This window comes from Brachyistius frenatus, unplaced genomic scaffold (assembly GCF_029030835.1).
Source record: "Brachyistius frenatus isolate BFR_SWC_R1_liver_20210118 unplaced genomic scaffold, ASM2903083v1 Contig_11, whole genome shotgun sequence".
NCBI classification, from domain to species: Eukaryota; Metazoa; Chordata; class Actinopteri; family Embiotocidae; genus Brachyistius; species Brachyistius frenatus.
The window spans coordinates 4039417-4061613 of NW_027210610.1; the positions used below are offsets into that span (position 1 = coordinate 4039417).

General features: G+C 40.0%; 3 protein-coding genes across 7 annotated transcripts in view; 2 read left to right on the plus strand and 1 right to left on the minus strand.

The window, feature by feature from the left end:
* The window catches only part of LOC138617029 (elongin-B-like), a 247018-nt gene that overhangs the window by 87541 nt on the left and 137280 nt on the right, over nt 1-22197 (minus strand). The window lies entirely within an intron of this gene.
* pth3r (parathyroid hormone 3 receptor) lies at nt 85-11237 on the plus strand. 5 transcript variants are annotated; one of them, XM_069691625.1, is made up of 13 exons: nt 85-266; nt 3837-3942; nt 5441-5551; nt 5828-5952; nt 6124-6218; nt 6436-6589; nt 7496-7649; nt 7733-7793; nt 7884-7950; nt 8033-8127; nt 8294-8435; nt 8548-8589; nt 8679-11237. In XM_069691625.1, exons 1-13 carry the CDS (start codon nt 210-212, stop codon nt 9150-9152), a joined length of 1683 nt encoding a protein of 560 aa, XP_069547726.1. In that variant the 5' UTR covers nt 85-209; the 3' UTR covers nt 9153-11237. The 5 variants fall into 5 exon arrangements, with proteins under 5 accessions (XP_069547726.1, XP_069547721.1, XP_069547722.1 ...); XM_069691620.1 differs by having other exon boundaries at nt 188-400; XM_069691621.1 differs by having other exon boundaries at nt 188-400; nt 6127-6218.
* rundc3ab (RUN domain containing 3Ab) lies at nt 12182-20571 on the plus strand. Its single transcript, XM_069691626.1, has 11 exons — nt 12182-12541; nt 15602-15717; nt 15983-16110; nt 16761-16846; nt 16941-17030; nt 17142-17222; nt 17381-17546; nt 17951-18108; nt 18380-18499; nt 19155-19255; nt 19342-20571. The coding sequence occupies exons 1-11, from the start codon at nt 12435-12437 to the stop codon at nt 19482-19484; spliced, it is 1296 nt and encodes a 431-aa protein (XP_069547727.1). The 5' UTR covers nt 12182-12434; the 3' UTR covers nt 19485-20571.

Genomic DNA, 22197 nt, shown 5'->3' on the forward strand with positions numbered 1-22197 from the left:
GTTACCTCCTCAGTGCTCCTCTCTCTCTTCCACACAGAGACCTTAACACACAACAGACTGACCGTCCCTCAAACCTGATTAGTGATGTCAACTGCACTTCATGGAGAAGACTGGAAAAAGCAGACTTTTTTAAAACATTTTTGGATGTCAGGAGACACCAGAAGGCAGTTTTTGTTGGCTGATAATAAATAAGTACAGAAGAAGCACTGATGGGACACCAGAGAAGAACACACTTAACTTCGGGGCTTGAGTTCCTTCAACACAACGTGAGGAAGATAAAATGATCTGAGAGTGTGTGGAAAGTTGTCCTCTTCTGTTTGCGTTGAAAGACAACATGTTGTCTGCATGGGGAATTAGTGCTTTGGCTCTTTTCCACAGTATAATAACAGTTACTGCACTGGTAAGTGTACTGTATTCATTTTGAGTGTTTAGATAATTGTGTTATTAATTACTTAATTTATTGGGTGTGTTAAAAAAAACTGTTGCTTTCCCCTTTTATATATCTTTTGGTTTGGTAAAAAAAAAAAATTGCTACACTCGAGAGGTAAAATAATGTATTTCTGTTTTGCTTAGTTACTCAAAATAAACAATTTAAGTCTGAGTATTTTATTCAGGATGTTATTTAATTGGAAAAATAATGATGAGCACAGCAGTAAGTACATTTTCAGTTTCTCAGTCCAGTGGATACTTCTCAAAGGAGGGTTTTTTTTATGTTTTAAATGTAACACAGTAGCATCATATGTTACACTTTATTATAACACTGAGTCAGAAATAACACTTCCATACTGCTTCACTTTGGGCCAAATATAGAAAATTCCACATATCTGTGATCCTCTTTGATGGTTTGAATTTTGGACTTGGATTTATTTGTTGCTTGCGGAAATGTGCCAGCGATTCATCAGCAGACTGTCTGTAGAAAAGTGGTGTCATTGTGTTCCGTTTTAGCCAGTGAGGTGATATGGAACAATTGTTTTTGGGAGTTATGTTGAGGAATACAGACTTTTCAGTTTTGACATACAGTGGCGTGAAAAAGTAATTGTGCTAACTTTAGCAGCAACTAGTGCAACCAAATGCTTCTGATAACTGGAAACCGTGCGTGTCATTGCTGTGGTGAGTTTGGTTCTACTCTTCTTTAGTGCAGCCACAGTAAAGGGTTTGTGAGCAGGAAGTGCTCTTTTCAGGTTCAGCCACAGCATCTTCAGGCCTGACGGGGTCACTTCAAAACTTGTATTTGTTTTGAGCCATTCAGAGGTGGTGGGCTTACTCTTATGCTTGGATCATGGTCTTGCTGCAAACCGAGCTGCACTTGAGCTTCAATTCACAGACAGATTACCTGACACTCTCCTTTCGGTGTTCTGTCAGAGAGCATAATTCACATTTCCCTCAATTAATGGTGGATCACCCCAAAATAGCAAAGCATCTCCAACAACATTTCAGTATACAGTATAATATTGTGTTTGTGGTATTCTGTGTTTGGTTTAAACCACATGTAACAGGACTCTTGCATTCCAAATGATTAATCAAATTCACACAGCCCTTCAAGATCTTCTGGGGATGGAAGTGGTTTTGATGCCATTTTGGCCCCGTGTCTTTAAGATAGTGTTGAAAGGTCATGAGCACTGACCTTTATTGAAGTGAGAAAAGCCTGCACTTCCTTGGATGTTTTCCTTTGATCTTTTGTGACTTCCTGTATGAGTCGTCACCACACTCTTAGAGAAACCGTGGAAGGTCGGCCATATCTGGAAATCCAAGTCTTTTCCATTTGAAGATAATGTCTCTTACTGTGGTTCTGCGGACTCTTGGAACCTTAGAAACCAGCTTTGTAACCCTTTTCAGACTAATGTATTTGAACCTCCTCCTTCCTCGTTTTGTCTGGAATTTCTTTTGACACATTGTGTTACTTTTGAGACATTTAATACCCAACTTCTTGCTTCTGAAAATCTGACTGACCGAGACAAAAACCTGCAAAAAAATAAACGTCTAAAACTTTCAAGCCATTACACCGAAACAACATTCCTTGAACTCCTCAATCAAAAATCACCCGTGGTCTGCTTTACCTCAAACCTCCATCAGCTACGACCCTTTTAACCTTTCCCTCACTGAAGCATTACCCTCCAGCAGCTCGCACTCCACACGTACCTCTGACCACACATCTCTTCACCTCTTCAATCTTCGCCAGGTCGATCTCGAGTGTCGACTTCAGACAGACATATAATATCCGGATCAGTCAACCTGAAAATCACTTTCATCAAGAGGCCTGAGAGAAAGCATTCATCTTTGTGTCATAAATGGATTTGCTAAGATTTAATTGTTTTCTATAACACGATATCTGTCAACAGAAAACCCTTCTGCACAAAGAAAATTGACTGACTTATCTGTATTGATCTTTGTGAATTAAACTGTGTTGCATGTTGGTATTAATTTGAGGACTGCTGTGTTTTGTCAAAGCGCAGGTGGATGACTGTTTTACTTCAAAGCTAATTGCAATCAAAAACCAATAGGTGTTTAAACAGGATTGTGGGCCAGAAACACACACATTTACACACTGTACACACTGTCAACACAGCCACAACGTGTCTACAGTCCACTATACAACAACAAAAACAGGTTTGAACATGTTAGTATTAACGTTGGCTCAGACTCCCTCCTAAAACAAATGACTGTAGGAAATGATAGCAGCTCAGCCTTCTGAGTGCTGCATTATTGGAAACACCATTCACCCACTGGCAGTTTATTTTTATGGCCAGTGCCAAGAATGTTACTTATCACATATCCAGTTACCTGAATTGGGATTTAGTCTGTTTAACGAGAGTGAGAAGTTTTCTTTGCCTTGTGAGGAAGGCAGCTGTGAGAGGCAGCACTCAGATCCTTTACGTAAGTCTGAAGTCTGATCCCACAATGTGCAAATAAAACTCCTGTGTTTAAAATTCCACTTACATAAAAGTACAGCTGTATTCTCAGCTAAATGTACTTAACCTATCAAAGTAAAAGTGCTCATTCTGGAGAACAGTATTTGATTGGGAACTGCTGGTTTAAAAATGTTATGATTATTAAATCCATTTATGGTGCATAAAATGGATATATTTAAGCACAAGTGCCTCAAAATGTTACTTACAATACAATACTTTAAAATAAAATGAATACTTTCCACAACTGGTGAGAGGTCACATGTTGTTAGACAAAGCTGAGGTCAAGGAAGCTTTTTGTTATGCATGTTTTTGCTACGTTTTTTTTTTTTTTATGCCTGATCATCTCTCCCACCGCTCTCCTCTGTCTGCCAAACCATTCTCTCTAGTTGACCCGCTGCTATTTTTGCTGCTCCGTTGTGAAATATAACCAGGGACATAAAGTTGCTTGTGTAGGGAAGCTCCCACCAGTATTGCCAAAGTCCCCATGTGGCGAGCGGCAGCCCCGCCACTGGACAAAAAGGGGTTGGCGGAGGATCACCAAATACTGCACACTCACGCAACTATTTCACAACACCTGGAGGCAGCACATCAGCTCCTCCGGAGTGTTTGTGGTTGACAGATCACCTCGGTTGTAAAGAGACTTCAGAGAGACTTTTGATGGGAAACTTGTGATATCTGCGAAAGCCCTAAAACATAAACAGATGAAGGTTGATAGCTGCTTTGATGAGCTGAAGATTATTATGTGGACGTTGAATGCTAAACCTTGAAGGGATTCATCTGTTTATCGTTGTTTCATTGTCAGAACAGGCCATTTATTTATCGTGGAGCTTTTAGATTAAAATAAAAAGTCCAATGCATCCATACACACTGCTGCAGGCAGCCCTGCATACTTGTCTAAAGAATTTTCCATCTCTCGTCCTTTCACAGGTAGACTCTGATGATGTCATCACTCGAGATGAGCAGATCTATGTTCTCATTGGTGCTCACGCCAGGTGTGAAAGGAACATCCAAGCACAAATGACCCTCGTTAAAGGTTAGTGTGCTGATTTTGATCAGTTTATAATATATCAAATTAGACTCTGCAAAGAAAAATGTTAACTTAATCCTCAAAAGTGTAAAATAACCTGTAAAATACAGTATAAAATGGATATTTCTGGAACTTTTGTTGCTGGTTATGAATAGTTTCTGTGATTTCAGTGAATTCATAGTCATGTCACATGATCTAAAGTCAAACTTTAAACCTTCACTTCACACTGATAATACCTTGTGATTGAAATGTTATTTATTCTTTAATATTCAAATAATGTGCCTTTTAGGGAAATACGATTCTTCACTTTCTCACTGAGGTCAGTGAGTGCATGTCCAAATGTATAATCAGAAAAAGTATTTATTACATCAGTTATTTATTTAGGATCAGATATGACACGCATCCAATATCCTGCTGGCCAGTATCTCTGTGATTCTGCAGCCGAATTTAGGCACAATAGAGGGGCATTTTTAATCTGGGCAATGACGTAAAAGCCGACGTTAGATACATTTCCTCCGTGATTCAATAGGAGAAAGGTTTTATAAGATGGCGCTGCAGTCAGACATCAAAGGAGAAGCACAAGAATGGACAGAGCCAGAGCCAAGTGGTTCAGTTGTTGTCTTCCTTCAAAAAGGAATTTGAAGTCTTCCCTGAAAATTCATGTCCCAGCAGATCCACAGTAACTCTGGTCTCCACAGAGGGACAAAAAAACTATAGCTTCATCAAACCATAAAAACATGCAATTAAATTCTATTTTCTTCAGCGTAACATTTGAAACAAAAATTTGAAATACTTTACTAATGATAAATCATGCTTCACAGGTGGATGTGCCAGTTTTGGCTGCCATCTTTAAGATATATTAAAGAATCACTTTTTCATCAAAATAAGATTATGATCTTAAAGCATTCTTTCAGATTAAACGAGCAAAACACGTTTTAAAGTAGAAGTTCATTTGACTTTGTTTTGTAGCAACATTCAAATTTGCTGCTTAAACATTAGACTGTCAGGAACAATCCAACATTATATATTGTATATTATAATAATATGACAATCTGAAAGCAGTCAATATGCATCATGCTTCACTTTTTATACTTTAAGTATATTTTCCTGTCAGTAAACATTTGAATACAGGAGTTTTACTTGTCATGGGGTATTTTTATATTGTTGTACTGATGACTTTACTCAAGTAAATGATTTAACTACTTCCATCACTGGAAGGCTTTCTGTATTTGGGGGAAATAAACAAGAGAATAATACCAAACAATTCTTTCAGGCTCTGTATCAGTACATATTCAGTAACAAAGGATATAAATACAGAAAAACGAACTGATTGTGCCAACTGTCCTTCTGATGAAAAATGCCGATAGTCACTTCACACAGGGGCTCTTGGTTAAGGCCCCCTGCTTCCTTGGGCCCCTGAGCCTGTGCCATGCCTACACTGTGCTCAATAGAGCTGGAACTATCTCTTCACATAGCTGACAGCTGTTTCCCATTATTTTTGAAGAAGGTGAGTGTATCCCTGAATGGGATGGGATCATCTGCTGGCCGCGGAGCGGAGCGGGTCAGCTGGTCTCAGAGCTGTGTCCGGAGTACATCTACGACTTCAACCACAGAGGTAGGAGTGCTCCATCAGTCACAAATAATACAGCAGTTTTATCTGGATGTGTACACAATCGATCACCAAGGAAACAATAGAAAACTATATGTGGGCACCTTGTCAAATTCAAGAAGATGAAATCAAGTAGTATTTGCACTGCATCGACTTTTTGGAATGATTAGCTGACCTCAGAGTTCAAGGGTTTTATCTATGTTGAAGACATTTCTATTGTATCAAAGACTATTTTATGAATGCTGTACTGTCTGTGACTGTCCTGCACTGCTGTCGGTCCAGGGCGAGCCTACCGCCAGTGTGACGTGTCAGGAAACTGGGAGCTGGTGCCGAGTATCAACCGCACGTGGGCAAACTACACCGAGTGCACCAGATACCTGACCTCCAGCCACAGGAGCCACGAGGAGGTGTGTGATGTGGTGTTTAGTTGAACGTGTGTGTTTGTCGCAGAGAAAAGTTTCAGGCTGCACTTTGTTTCTTTGTTTCAAATTATTACAGAATATAAATGCACTTCTTACCTTTCCGCCTGACTTGTTGCGTCACTCATGCACACTAAGTGTGGTTTTGTTTTGTTTCAGAAGGTGTTTGAGCGACTTCATCTCATGTACACTGTTGGCTACTCCATTTCTTTAGTATCCCTGTTGGTGGCAGTCTCCATCCTCTGCTATTTCAAGTAAGAAAACACGAAACCTTGATCGTGAACTCTGCCTTATAACATCAAGCAGCCATAGTCCGTTGAAAGTATTTGTTCATAAGACTGAGATGACATTATTAATCATCCATTCATAACCCACCAAAGAGGCATGTCACAATTAATGTAATAATTTGAAATGCATCATAACAAAAACTTCTCTCTCTCTCTCTCTTTCTGTCGCACAAACACATTTCAGGCGTCTCCACTGTACACGCAATTACATCCACATTCACCTGTTCACCTCCTTCATATGTCGAGCAGTCAGCATTTTTGTGAAGGACGCTGTGCTCTATTCCATATCTGATGACAGTAGAGCCGAGTCCGAGTTCACAGCAGAGAAACCACCTATGGTAAACTATATGTTTTATACTAATTACCATGTATTCATAGTTTTATTTGATATTAGTATGCAGTACATTCATGCTAATTTTCTTGGATGTCATGAAACAAAATGAAGAATACACGTAATACTGTACATCTTAGAGATGATACACAGTAAAATGTGTATTTAAGGAATGCAACATTTTTGGAAATACTGTTGTTTGCATTGTTGCTGAGAGATATTAGTAATGCTCTCCTGTCTGTTCGGTAAATATGAACTTATTGCCAGCAGCACTTTTTTTTTTTTTTTTTTAAATTTTATTTTATACACTTTATTAATCCCCAGGGGGAAATTTCTTCTTTACCTTAGCTTAGCATAAACACTGGAAACAAAGGGAAACGGTTAGCATGTTATGGCTGAAAGCCACAAAATCCACTGAGTAGCATCTGTAAAACACACAAATCAAAACACTATGTCTTCTTTCTTAATTCATTCAAAACATATACAGACAGCAGAAGTGTCTGCTGGTTTCCAGGAAACTGCTCCCACACCTTTTAAATTGACACCCTGTCAATTTTTACATATTGGTTTTGTGAGCAAATGATATATAATGTAGTAATTGTTGTGCTTTAGTGGTTCTGGTTGGCAGATTTTGTCTCCCAATTACTTTTTGGCAGTCGAGCTAGCTGTTTCCAGTCTTTATGCTAAGCTAACAATATTTGCTTTACAAGCAAGATATTTTATCTTAACCATCTGCAAGAACAAGTATTAACGTGCATCCCACGATGACAAAATATGTTTTTAAAATTGAAAACATAAATGCCAGTTTTTCTGACCGTTTATTTTGTTACATTTGTCACGCAGAGCTAATCCACTTTTCATCTGTTTTTGTTGACCGGTTGAAACTTTCCTTTAACTGCTGCCGTGTCCTCAGGCTGGATGTAAAGTTGCCGTCACTCTCTTCCTGTACTTCCTGGCAACCAATCACTTCTGGATCCTGGTGGAGGGCTTGTACCTCCACAGCCTCATCTTCATGGCCTTCCTGTCTGACAAGAACTACCTGTGGGCCCTCACCATCATCGGCTGGGGTAAGTGACACGAGAGCAGGCTGTAAGCTGTAACAGTGGACCGACAGACAATCAGTTTACCTATGTCTCTTTGCTCATCTCAGGTGTTCCAGCTGTGTTTGTGTCCATTTGGGTCAGTGCACGAGCTTCACTGGCAGACACTCAGTGAGTCATGTGATGCATTTATGTTGCTATTTACATGACACTTGTTTCACAAATTCTTACTCGAGCCGTTTCATGGCTTTTTTTTTGTAGATGTTGGGACATCAGTGCCGGAAACCTTAAGTGGATCTATCAAGTTCCCATTCTGGCAGCCATTGTTGTAAGAAAAAGCTTGATATCATTAAATAATATTTGACGCTTGGGTTTAGGGTGAAATCGTCTTTACATTTCTGCCCCTGCAGGTGAATTTCCTCCTCTTCATTAACATAATTCGCGTCTTGGCCTCTAAACTGTGGGAAACCAACACTGGTAAACTGGACCCCCGACAGCAGTACGGGTGAGTGTTCAATTAACCTGATGAGCTGAAAAGACTGGTTCTCGATTTCAGGTTTTTTTTCTCGCATAAAATCCTCCACAAAATCATACATCTTACTTTAAGCTACCATTCGATGACCAGGAATAAAATGACTATATACATGTTTACTCTTTGTTTTGCTCTGCAGGAAGCTGCTCAAGTCCACATTAGTCCTCATGCCCTTGTTTGGAGTCCACTACATGGTGTTCATGGCTCTTCCCTACACTGAGGTCAGTGGGGTGCTGTGGCAGGTGCAGATGCATTACGAGATGTTCTTCAACTCTTCCCAGGTCAGAACATATTTTGGAGACTAACTCTCCAATCAACTATGTAATTTATGAACTGTTATATACATTATTATTTTCCCCTGCTCTGATACGGACTCTTTTTTCATCTTTCAAGGGTTTTTTTGTGGCATTCATCTACTGTTTCTGCAATGGGGAGGTAATACATTTAAAATCAAGTTTTGAAGAATGAACTTACATTTTAGAATGTTGTTGTTGAATCCCTGTTTTTCAACCTCTTGTTCTCAGGTGCAGGCAGAGGTAAAGAAGGCGTGGTTAAGACGCAGCCTGGTGCTGGACCTCAAACAGAAAGCCAGGATGACGAGCAGCGGTGGCGGAGGCAGCTGTTACTACGGCGGCATGATGTCACATACCACCACCCACAGTGTCAGCTTGTCTGCCGCTAATCCCAGAGCTCTGTCCCTCGCCGGAGGGGTGGTGTGCTCAGGTGGGGCTGTTTACGGGGGGTCGGGGGTCAGGCCGCCGCGCCACACTTCCCCAATGTCCCACCACCCACCAACCACCCTGCGTGGGTACTCTCCCGGTGACACTGAGACCTCAGGCCCCCAACAGGAACTGGCTGTGTGGAGAGCAGCAGGGGCTGAGTCAGGAGTTTTTGCCCGACATGCCAGAGCCAGCAAAGGAAATGATGACAGCAAAAAGCATGGAGCAGAAGATCCAGACAACTCCTTATCTCTGAAAGAGCTGGAGACCATCTTGTGATTGTTGCTGAGCGATCAAATAGCTGCTGAGCAGACCTCGAGGTGAGACTGTTTTGTCAACAACAACAGAGGTGTTTGGGTCACTGGATTTTTCTGTGGATGGGATGAAATTTTAGCCACATAAACAATAAGGGAATACAAGGCCTTCACTTATTATGGTATACCAAATCAGACTGTATGAGCTTTGTCATGCCTAACATGTGGACTATGATGGTTTATGTTTATTAATCTCAAATTACGGAACAAATTCTCATGGATTTCTTGTGCATCTGTTTAATGTCTGTCAGAGTACATCAATGATGTCATTAATTCTTCAATGCTTTCATTTGATTTTTTTCAAGAAATGTGAACAGGTAAATGCTAAACTGACCTCAAGAACCTGTGAAGACATGATGCTGCAGAGAATTTAGTGAAGTCAAAGGTTGGACTTTGATGTATAAATAGTCCAAATTTTCCGTCTTTCCTGTGCTGGATTTTCCAGGTCACAGTGGCTGACCCTTTGTTCGAACTGCACTTCCTACAACCCACCCCACCTCCCCTGCCCTCCACCTTTCTAGATGTAGACCTCTACATATTTATGATGAAGAAAACATAGCTCCAGCATCTACTTTAACAAGCCAACCATCACAGTTTGATTACTGTAAAAGACTAAGTAGAGTCTTGATAGCATATCGAGACAAATCTGCACCTTTTGCTGTTGTCCATGTGGTCCACACAGTCCTATTTATCAGTCTTGACAGGACCCTGAGGGCCGACACACAAACACTTTGCCCCTTACAGGCCAAACCCAACTCCTTCCTCCATGTAACCTCTGCCCTGAACGCCCTCACAACACTGTCCAGAATTTCACACACTCTCCTCAGACCCTCGGCTCGGAGCAAGAGGCACCCGAGCTGTTTGTAGACCTCGGCCATGAGCGACACACCAGTATTCACAAGATAAACAGACAGAAATCTGTACCTGTAAATATTTAAGGACTATTTAGTTGCCCAGAGATAGAGATGTCTGTTCTGTGTTTATATTATGTACAGTGTAAAAGTAATTATGATAATTTAATAAATGTTTTGGGACTTTTGGAACTGAATGAAATAATATTGACTTACTTATTGATAATAAGGTCTGCCCTCTATTGCAAAAATATAAACACTGCAAGTTAAATGGTTGTTGTAGCTTGAAAACTAAAGTTAGACTGAATTGAAATGAACCAATGTATCAATGAATTGTATTTGTGTTCATAGTTTAGTAGATTTAGACCATTAAGACCCTATAAAAGCAGAAAGGGAAATGGAGAGCATTAAAAAAAAAAACACATGGCCCTTTTTTAGACTCTTTTCACACAGTTAGAAAAACAAAACAAAAACATTGTCAAGATTCTCCTTAACATTATAACACTCAATTCACAGCACCAAAACTACTGTAGGTTCACTTTTCACTCAAGCTTTGTTCATTATTATTTTTGTGGCAATCAGTTTTAAATAAATATTCAAGTGATAATAGTCCAAAATTATGTGAAAATGCATAGTTTTTAGACAAATAACTGCCTTGTATTATTTACAGTAAAAAGCTTTTGTGTAGAATATAACATTCTTTCTGTTGATTTGTGTCTTTTCATCGTGCAGAACTGCTTTTTATAATCATCCAACCGTAAAGAAAAGAACAATACTGTAGCCCTTACATCATCATATAATGAGCAACAGGACACGAAATGGACTTTTATCTTATGTCACCCAAATTACATAACAAGAATCTTATATTGAGCTTTTTGTCAAGGCCAAACCATGAGGTAATATTGTCGCCACATATGTTCCCTATTCTTATTTCACAGACTTTACATGAACACCTCACAATGTGTAGTGTCCAAACACATGGAGCAGCAGACACAGATATGCAGGACTGATTGCTCCTCCACCAGGACAAAAAAACAAAAAACAAAAAAACAACACAGCAACATCTGGCGGCAACCAACTGTCGGTTGGTCAGTTGATTACAAAGGAAAAGGTTGGGGATCAAAGTGTCTCCCAGACTGTTGTGATGACAATTTACAGTTGGTTCAGCCGTTCACGTGAGCATTTCCTCTAAAAGTAGGAGGTGGAAAAAGAGGGGGTTGAGGGTGGGGCGGGGAGGAGGGGGGGGAGAGGATGCTGATCGGAAATTACGGGAGGAGATGATCCAGCTTGATGACTGTGGTGATGATATCAACCTTATTGTACATAAGCCTCTTTTCAGAAGCTGTTAATGAACAAGAAATTAAACATAATGAAAAAAAAAGAAAAATAATGCAATATATAAAAGGTCCCTGTATACTCTGTTGTTTATGATTAATTAGAAATAAGGCTGTATACATTATAAAAAGAAACAATTATTATATTCTACAATAAAATCAACGTATGTTAAATTACCAAACACTGTTATGTTTTCTGTTATTTTGTTACCACTTTTTATTGAAGCGATGTGAAGTTTAATGTTCAAACACATGACTCCACATTGGACTGAGGGCAGAATTACATTTTGAAATGTTTTTAAATGAAGAAATTAAATAGGCATTATTGCAACTTTAATTCAAATATTCTGGATTTGTTATGTACAAATATACATTTCACCAGAAATCAATTAGACATAACCTTCTTTTTTTTTTTTTAAGATTGGTATTTTTTTTAAATTAAAGTTGTGTGGTCTTCAAAAGTTTATGGCTGCAGAGCACATGTTCAAATGAAAATGTTTGGTACATCCCACGGGGCACTATAGATATAGCACGATTAGGCTGTATGTTGATTGGGTTTTTATTGAGTAGATTTCATTGAAACAACATTTGAGCCCTCAAAGACACAACACAGCCAGAATCCCTGTCAGAAAGCGGAAAACTGCTGTGAACGTGTGCATGTCACCGAAGCCTCTAACGTGCTTCGTCATGTTCGTGTCTGCATGATGCGAGATGATCCAGTGACGTCATGATGAGGTCATAAAGTAGGCGGGGAGAGAGGAGGGGGAGAGAGAGAGAGAGAGAGAGAGAGAGAGAGAGAGAGAGAGAGAGAGAGAGAGAGGGAGGGTGTGCAGTTCAGTCCTCTGAGTGTAGGAGTGATAATAAAAACAGATCCACTCTCTGCATGTTCCGGTACGTCTCATGTTTCAAACTGCATCCTCCGCCGTAAAACAAAGTAGCGCTGCTGTGTGTGAGCTGCTCTGATGCGGGCAGCCAGCATCCCCTCTGGCATCCAGAAGTGAATGAGGAGGGCCGGTGGCCGACAGGGAGGGGTCCTTTGATTTCAGGGCTGCCTCCTCCTGGATGGAGCCCGGCTGTGTGCAGGCAGCGATGGCCATGGGAGATGTCTCGAAAAAAGCGTCGTTTCGGAACGTGGCTGTGGAGAGAAAAAACCTCGTCACTGTCTGCAGGTCAGTTTATTGTCACAGAAACTGTCTTGTGTGCGCGCTTAGGTGCTTGATGTACGAGTGGGGATGTCAGTAGCCTAAATGCTGCATTTAAAGTGGTCATGTGGTTATTTTTGGTCTGCTTTATGGCAGCAAATTGGCCCTGGTGTTTATATCTTCCAATGACAGATATCGCGTGCATTAAGGCACATTTTCACATCCACAGTTACGTCATCCTCATAAGTCCTTTTTATGAACTGTGCTGTCAGTGGGCCTGTATGAACACGAAGCCTGTATTTGCACTAACGACCTTGTATTTAAAAAAAAAAAAAAATTGTTTTACATATAATCCTGCATCACACCGACAGACTGGGCTCTCTGTGAGATAGGCGATGTCATCTTTGTCAGTGCAATTTATTTTCTCCTCGCTGATGGCATGGTTGCTATGACGACAACCTTCCTGGGGCAAGGACTAGCTGGCACCCCAGGGACTCGGGGCAGGGAGGCCTTATAAGGCCAGTACATCAGGTCCTGATTGGACTTTGTGAGGGTGTCTTAGAGGTTTACACTTAAATGCACTCTGCAAGACCTCAAAACACACACAGATTTGCATGCTATCCACCACACAGTGTTCACCGATGTAAACACACGAACATCAAAGGATAAAGCAGACATGCATTTATTGTCTAACTTGCATTGCAGACCCTGATTTCAGCAGGCATCGGCAAATGACTGCAAACTTCTTCCAGTGGGAGGGATGTCATTCTGTTGCTCAGTCTGTTTCAAAACATAAAAACCCACTGTTACATTTATTAGCAGTAAATTTAAAACTGCTGCAGGCCTGTGTATTTTGAAAGGGCTGAAGTGATGATGTGTGGTACAATGTCTTTTAGATCAGCCCACTCTGTTACAGTTTCAGTTGACTCTCACAGTTCTCATTGCTATTTTCAGCAAAAATCTCGAAAAAAAACTATTTATATATATTTGCACCAAATGGAAGACAAAAGTCACCACCAGCTGGTGAATACAGAAGAGTATTTAATAGGTGAGGAGTTTCCCTCAGAAAATTAAAACAGTGTGTATATTGGCCTTTAAATTTATGTGTGTCGTTATTTTGCATTTCATATCCTAACTTAACTTAAAATATAAGCAGGAATATTTCAATTTACTTCTTTCAGATAATACACTATACACCTTTTTGACGTTTGAACCCCGATCGCATGGCTTCTCTGTCTCTGAATATGTTGCCACGACTCAAAGTCAAGTCGCATCATTGTCGTCAAGTAGCTTGCGTCTTTTTTTAATAGATATGATTTAAGGCCAAGTCATGTGACTAGTTTCACAGACTGGACATTTGCGCTCCAGTCACACGTCACTGACCTACATTATACAGATTTGACGGGGTGTAACACCTATGAAACACATGCACGCCCACTTTTCGGTGAAGAACCGTGCACCTCAGCTAGGCCACTGACAGGTGTATCTAGGTCACGGCACAGACCTGCTGTCTGTGATACAGTGAAACCACTGGGGATTGTGTTCGTTTCAAGGATAGTCAGACAATTATTGTTCAGTCAGAGCAGCTGAATGAGACATTGTTGCCTTTGGAACAATGGGGAGTGAAATCACTCGCCTCACTAGCTTGTGTTAAGATAAGCTTTGTCCTATAGATATACACACCCTGCTTAGACGGACAGTATTTGTGTGCTTGTAAAGTGGCTAATAAAACTCAAACTTGGTGACTCTGCAAAACACTATCAATATCTGCACAAAACCATTTCTCTCCATTTATTGCAGACACCATGTCTATAGTTTTTTCCCCCCTATGTACCTCATTTCACCCCACAGCATATCTCGTTACCACTGGACAAATAGCATTTGGCAGGTCTTCTTGCAGCAAATAGATCTGTTGAATTATTTATTCCACAGGAAAAAATTTAGGAGTGGTCAGTTTTGGAGAATGATAATGGTGTTTAAAATAAACAGAATTTAGTTTACCACAGCATGGGGTTTTGTCGGGTCTGTAGTGGGTGTACATTTCAACAAGAGGTCACCACAGTGGACATTAAACCTTTGTCATGCATGGACTAGAAAATCCATATTTAATTTTTTTTTTTAAATATTTAGCCAATATCAGTCAGCTGGTCCTTGGCTAACTCCAGACTGAAATAGACCTGAAATATGACTGCCATTAATTTGGTACAGACATTCATCGTAATAATGACACTTTGATCACTTTTTCCCTTGCATAGCTATGAGGTTCGAATTCATGTTTTTAAGTGAATGTCGTGACAAGTATTAACCGGATTTCCATGTGATTTGTACAAACATTCATGTCCATCCAGGATGACTTATAATCACTTTGATAATCTCTTAACTTTTCATCTGTTCATCATTAAGTCCAAATTTAAGATTGTCTTGTGAACTGGTATGGACCAAATACCTGCAAGATCAATGTGGGCTTATTGTAATAACGTGATACATTTATATGTCGTAATAATGTGAAAATGTCTTGTTACAACATATAAACTTGTAACGTTATAACATGATACTGCTCCATTTTTTTTTTTTTTGGCGTGAAAGCAATCTGCTTCCGTACACTTGCTTGCCTTTTGTAATTTCAAGCTGTACAGTAAAATGTAAATTGAGTTATTGGAGCTTCCTGAAAGCTCTTCAGCAACGTCTTCCTCACAGTAACTGGAACAGGCTGATGTTTAGAAATGAGTCTGCAGGAAATGCGAGTTACATTTTGAGAGTTCACACAATTACGCCCACAAACAGTCACATGGGAGGAAGAATACAGACATAAACATATTGAAATTGTTTCATTAAAGTCATCAAATGGGCAGAACCCTGTTCTTTCATGATTACATACTTACACTTGTATCATTTCTTATTATTGAGTAGAAATTTAAAAAAATGTTGGATTATAGTTTGACATTATCTGGCTATAGGAAACTGAAACAAAGAAAGGAGTAATCCATTAATCTTCTCCCTGACTAATCTATTTCCATTATGACTATTCCTGGCAAGCCAACTCTGTGTTTTAATGTTTGCTTTCCTCTCCATCTCCACCACAAACAGGTTTTCAGTTAAGACCCTGTTAGAGAAATACACAGCCGAGCCCATTGATGATTCATCTGAAGAGTTCATCAATTTCGCAGCCATCCTCGAACACATCCTCAGCCATCGTTTTAAAGGTAATCAATATATTACAGCATCGGCCATGCCTTTACTGCATGTTGAAGAAAGAAAATTAGAAAATTAGCACATGTTATTCATGGAAACTTGTATTAAAGAAAGAATATAGCATTTGTGGTCTTCCTTCATCAGCAGCATCACTGTCTTGTTTCTGTACAGTAACCCATACTGTAGCTGCTCCAGTTGGCCCAAGGCCCCACCGTTCACTGAAATGAACACACGTCATATATAATATTTAATATTTATATGACATTCTTCTCCTAGGCTCTGGGAGCTGGTTCGATGGTCAGAGAAGTTATTGGGACTACGTCCGCTTGGCTTGTGCCAAAATCCCCAACAGCTGCATCAGCAGCATCGAGAGCATGGAAAACATCAGCACCTCAAGAGCTAAGGCGAGCCCTACAGCAAAAGAGAGGAAGGATTATAATCACATAAATGAAAATATAGATAAGAATAAAGCAGTAAATGACAGAGAGAAAAGATTTGACCTAAATAAAGGAAAATGGGAAATTCAAGAATTTGCAGTGGTGCTCAAAGCTCCAACTTTGCACCTCATCAGCAAATTTACTGCAATATGATAATGTTAGTAAAATCCAAATTGAAACTGTAAATATCTATGAATCCCAAACACTTGAGCTGTTCTATAGAAGAGAGAGTGTTTAACCTGACTCAGACTGTTTTATTTAAATGATTTTCAAAGGCCTAAATAGGTCAATATATAATATATACAGTATATTTTTACAACAGCAATTTGGCAATTAAAAAAAATATATATTGATATCCTATTATTCTGCTGTGAATGTCCCACAAGGCACTGATGCTCTATGACATTGTTATGTATGAATGCAAATCAGATTTATATGATCGGAGATATAAAAGTAAGGATAAAGAATTTTAAAACTAAGTTAAAAAAGAATGAGATATTTGTAATTATTTTCTGATATAGTGCAATTTATTCTGTCAAGAAACAAATACTAAACCCGAGAGGTCATTTTTGTGTGTATTATGTGACTATTTAACCTCATTTTTGTCACCCCTCCAGGGCCGAGCCTGGATAAGAGTAGCCCTGATGGAGAAGAGGCTGTCTGAATACATCGCCACTGCTCTGAGGGACAGCAGGACAACCAGGTCAGAAGCCCCCACCACACCTCTATGCAGTAGCATTACCCGATTTTAACTAGAAATACGATCCCACCGAGTTGTACCTGTCTCTGTGCTGTAGGAGGTTCTATGCAGAGGGAGCCATCATGTTAAGAGAAGAAGCCACGGTGCTAACAGGGATGCTCATAGGTCTCGGAGCCATAGACTTCAGGTGGGCGGTGTTGACATTTATACAATAACTCTTCAGGTATCAAACTGATCATTATACATGTGTATGTATATATGCTTTTAATATTAATTCTAAATGCTTCCTCTCCTGTAGTTTCTGTCTAAAAGGAGAGGCCCTGGATGGGAAATCTTCTGCAGTGATTGACTACACACCATACTTGAAATTCACACAAAGGTATAGTCACTTTCACTGTAGAGAGGAGAAATGTCACAGCATACTGGAATACTTTGAAGAAGCATGCATTTTGAAGACCTGGTGAAGTTTGTTCAAGTCTCATACTTTCCATATAAAAAACCATTAGGCAAAACTGACATCGCCTGCTTTTGTTGCAGCTACGATTACCTGAGTGACGATGATGATCAACAAAGTGTCGACAGCAGCACGAGTGATGAGAGCGTCCCCGAACACCCTTACATCCCCCTCATCACTGACGAGGAGAGCTGGAGCACAAAGTGTCGCAAGATGGAGCAGAGGTTCAAGATCGTCAACGCTCAGAAGGTGGGCAGACGTCGGTTTGTGTCTGACTCAGGACAATATTACTAAAAGGAACAGTTCCACCTTTTTAAAGTTAACTATAACTCAGATAATTATATATTGTTATATTTGTTTAAAAAAAAAAACATGTTATTTATGTTATTTACAGTTCACTTGATTCCACTGCCATATGTGGATCTTTGAGTGTTAATGCATCAGTGACAGATAATTTCATACCTTGAAATTTGGATACAACCAAGCTAGCTGTCTTTCTGTGTCTGGTGTATCAAATAGGGGGTTTAGTAGGAGTGGACACACCTTAAATGACATAAAATGATTTTTGTGATATGCAGAGCATCACAGATGGCTGACTTTTGATATCAGAAGATGGATGTATCTTTTCACTCAGTGTGGATGTGTGTTGTCAGGGTTACCTGGAGGAGCTTGTGCGCCTGCGTGAGTCCCAGCTGAAGAACACAGAGACGGAGAACAAGAGGCTAAAGGCCCGGCTGGAAGAGCTACAAAGCCAGAGCCAACAGGAAAAAAAGGAACTAGAGGCCATAGTCCTAGAGCTTCAGGAGCAACTGTGAGTGAAACAGACAGATGGTCCGGATTTTAACTTCATGTTCCTCATTGCAAGGCTGGAAAGTACAGTGCAACGTATGAAGAATATATATACACTTAGTACATATGTGTTGCAACCCAGTGCCAAATTGACATGATAAACATTATTCCTTGTGCATTAATAAGGACAGTATGTAGTTCTCATTGGTTCAGTTGTAGGTTCTAGTGTGTGGCTCTACTTGTTATATCACAACAGAACATTTTGCCTCATACTTTACCTTGACGTGTGACAGGACGAGCTTGATTCCATGTGACTCCAATCATCTGGCCAAAAACCTCTCGATCCCCCTCGTCAACCAGTGGCAGGAGCTCCAGCCATACAACAACCAAGAGGACGTCAAGTTGTTCCGCAGGTTCGACTGATTGTGTCCCAGTTTAACTCAGCTTCCACACGACAAGATTAACTTAACATTTCTCATTTTTGTGTTGTAGAAGACTTTTGTCTTTTCACTGCAATTTGAAAACATACAAACAATCTGCAGCACAGCAAGGCTATTATCATTAAGTTTCATACTGTGTATAAAGTATATTTGCTTTTTTTAATCTAATATGTATTTAACTGTGTTTGCAGAATTATATAAACACATTAATCCAAGGCTTGTGCCACTGGTATATAATAGACTTTTACAATTTAATTACGAGTTAATAATTAGAGAGAATAATAAGAGAGGAACAGAACTATTATCAATTACTAGAACTGACAACCATAAAGTATTCTTTTACATTTGTTTTATATTTTCATGAAATAGTGAATTTCAGTTTTGATTAATTCATTTAAAAAACACATTGATTGATATTAATACAAATTTTTAACTTAATCAAAATTATTTTATATGCACACACCACAGCATCCGTAATAAGACATAGGGAGAAAACAGAAAAACATATTTGCAAGCTTTTGATTAAACAGTCGACTGTGTGAATTTAATACGTGCACGTTTGTTTGTTCTTTTCAATCCTGCCTGGAAGCACTTGAAGGTATCGTTCTGTCCTCTTTTTGACCTTTAGGAGGAGTTTCCCGAGCACAGAGCTGCTATCAGTGGAGATCAGCCTGGATTCAGACTCCCAGAGGATTGGTGGGAAACAGAACGGAGGAGCCTGGTGCACAGGTAACACACACTGACTCTTACACACTAAAAACACCCGCTTGTATGTATAATGACCCTTCCTTTGTACGTCCATCTCACCCATCCAGAAAAGGACTACACCCCCTCCATGATGGGCCTGTGTGGATCCCTGGCCTCCCTCCCGAGCTGCAAGTCTCTGGCTAGCCTCAAGTCCAGCGAGTGCCTGGTCAACATCAGCACAGAGAACAGTCCTGCCCTCTCTCCCAGCTAGGGGGCGCCAAAGAAACACTGCCTCCCACTTAACAGACACTCAGACAATTCAACATGAAAACAAAAAAGACTTCTCTTGGTGGACAAATGCTATATTTCGTGGCCCTTACGTGAGTCCCTTTACCTTCACGCACTGAGCCCAGCACCCTCTCAACTTACACCTTTTGCTAAAGAGCAGCCTCCCTCTCTGGGACTGTCCGTCGAAGATGCAGGAAAAGCTGCTGTACTGCCTCATGGCCGACTTCTATTTCACCGTCTATCATTGTCTTGACATGATCAAGCCTCCTGGAATGCAAACAGCTGGTTTAGGTCTGACCACTCTTACATCATGACGCTTCCCTTTTGTTCAGTGTATCCGAATTGGTCGCATTCATCAAACTCACTGTGGGTCGTTGTGCGAGTCGCTGTCCATTTGTCGGTGTCGAATCAGTCTGTCAGTGTATCTTATTCTGCCCGTTACATAACACTGGCGGGGTGGATGAGCTGTTATAACCTTTTAGGGAACAGAGGCAATGGGTTACACTATTATAAGATGGGAAAAGGCTTGTAATGTGCTGAGTCAGAAATGTGGCCAGAGGGGTTTAAGATGGAGATTATTTTAAATTTAACAAAAGCAGCTTTATGATATTCGGGTGAATGACAATTTAGGCCTTATTCAATCATACCATAAGTTAGATCCACAGCTTTAGGATATGACATAGAAGTCCTGAGAGGCTACCGAGGTTTGCAGAGTCACTACAATGTGAACATAAAAACAACAGACATTATATCTATTGCATACTAATGCAAAGTGCATTGTGACTATGCAGAATGAATGTTTTCATTGTCTTTTTCTACAAACTTGGCTTGATAGAATAGTTTGAGCAGGAGAGGAATAGTGAATGTGCAACGTGCGTTTGTGTGCGTCTTCAAATTTTTGTCTTAATTTTTTTTTTCCAGTGGTCCTGTCTTTTTATATTAATTTCATGACATACTTCCTTGTATCAGTTACCGACGTGTAAATTGCAATCTTATGCAGTGTTGTTGAGAGTTGGGAAACATTGTGTTATTTAAAACTGCAATAAAACTGCCTTTTTTGAAAGATTAAATGCTGGTATGTATTGAATGTATATGGTTTTAGTCATGCTAGTGCCAAAGAGATGATTTGTCAGTCAGTCTTTAGGTTTGTCAGTTGGTCTACCACTTTGATCGAGACTAAATATCTCAATAATTACTGGATGGATGTGGATCTGAACTGGATGATCCTGACAGAATGAATCCCAATGACTTTGATAATCCTGTGACTTTTCTTCTAGTGTCACCAGTCGGTCAAAGTTTTAATTGTTGAGTAAAGTATCTGTCTCTAAAAAATGAATTGGCACAACATTTTTGACATTAATGATTATCAACCCCATGATTATCAATCCCACTGTCGTTGTGTAACTCAGATTTTTCCTCAAGCGCCACCATGAGATTGATATTTTCAGTGTTTAAAAAAATGTGTTGCAGTTCACCATGGTGCCAAGATAAAAAGTTGTGATGACTTTGTTGATCCCCTGACAATATTGTACCACCGTGAGGTTGACATGTTTGGTTTCTACTGAAAAACCTCAGAAAACATTTGGATGTCGCTTGATGTTAACTTAATCAGTCTAGAGACGCTTCGCCTTATTAATGCACATATTGTTCATGAACCGCATTCACAGTTAGTCTACATTCAGCAGTTTCCTTTTCCTGCAGGTGTTGGGCGCCATTTGGCCTCTTAGAAATTGTTGTGTCGGTTTACTAAAATTCAGACACATAGTTTACGGACTGGGCATCAAAGTTAATTCAGTTTACTGTAGGATTTAAAAAAAAAGATAACCAAACCACGCTCTTTCCCCTTGTGCCTCGGTCACTCTTTGTTTTCACGACTTCCCTTTGTACCCTCACTTTGTGGGGAATGACATCGTCTCTCTTCAAATAGGTTTAAAATAGCTCTTGTGAGGTCAAAGGTTAGGCTCATTTATTCATTAACACAGACAAATACACAGAGCTAAGCAAACAGCAGCTGTAGGCGCTTTGGTAAATGTTGGAAATGCATTATGCAGTAGATACATTCCTGATCGACATACTGTCCAATTAACTCCCCGGCTGTAAATGAATGGATGCCATGGGTTTTGTGCTAAGTTGTGTTTAATTATTTGTCTTTGTCTTTGGCTGTTTTGTGAAAGTGACATCAATTGTTGGGTGCAGTTGCACTAGATAGATGAACATGCTGCTGAACAAATGGTTTAGCCCGTCATCCTTCTGTGATAAAGTGCTCTCACTCCCATTCTGGTGTGCTGGACATACAAGTGTGTTATCTAACCAATGGGCTAAGGTCCCGTGAGAGACCTGCACGTTTTGGGATAGTTTGGTTTTAGCGAGGGGGACAGCACAAGTCTTATCTCTGCTCTCTTCTCCTGTGTCACCACTGGCACTCCCTTTTACACAGAGTTGGGACATTTATCTCCCACAATGCACACTGTCTCATAAATGCACACATACCACCCAAAACCACTTCACAGTCCACCCAGATGGTGCTCACACACAGATGGGCCTCAGGATAGTATGAGCAAATAATTGGCCTCAGAAAGTATGAAGTTGATGATGAAATCCTTAAAAGACCATACCAGGTGGTTTTGTATGTTCTTGCTCCTTTACACCTGATGTCATACTTAATATTACAGCTCCTAATTCTCCAGGCTGTACAG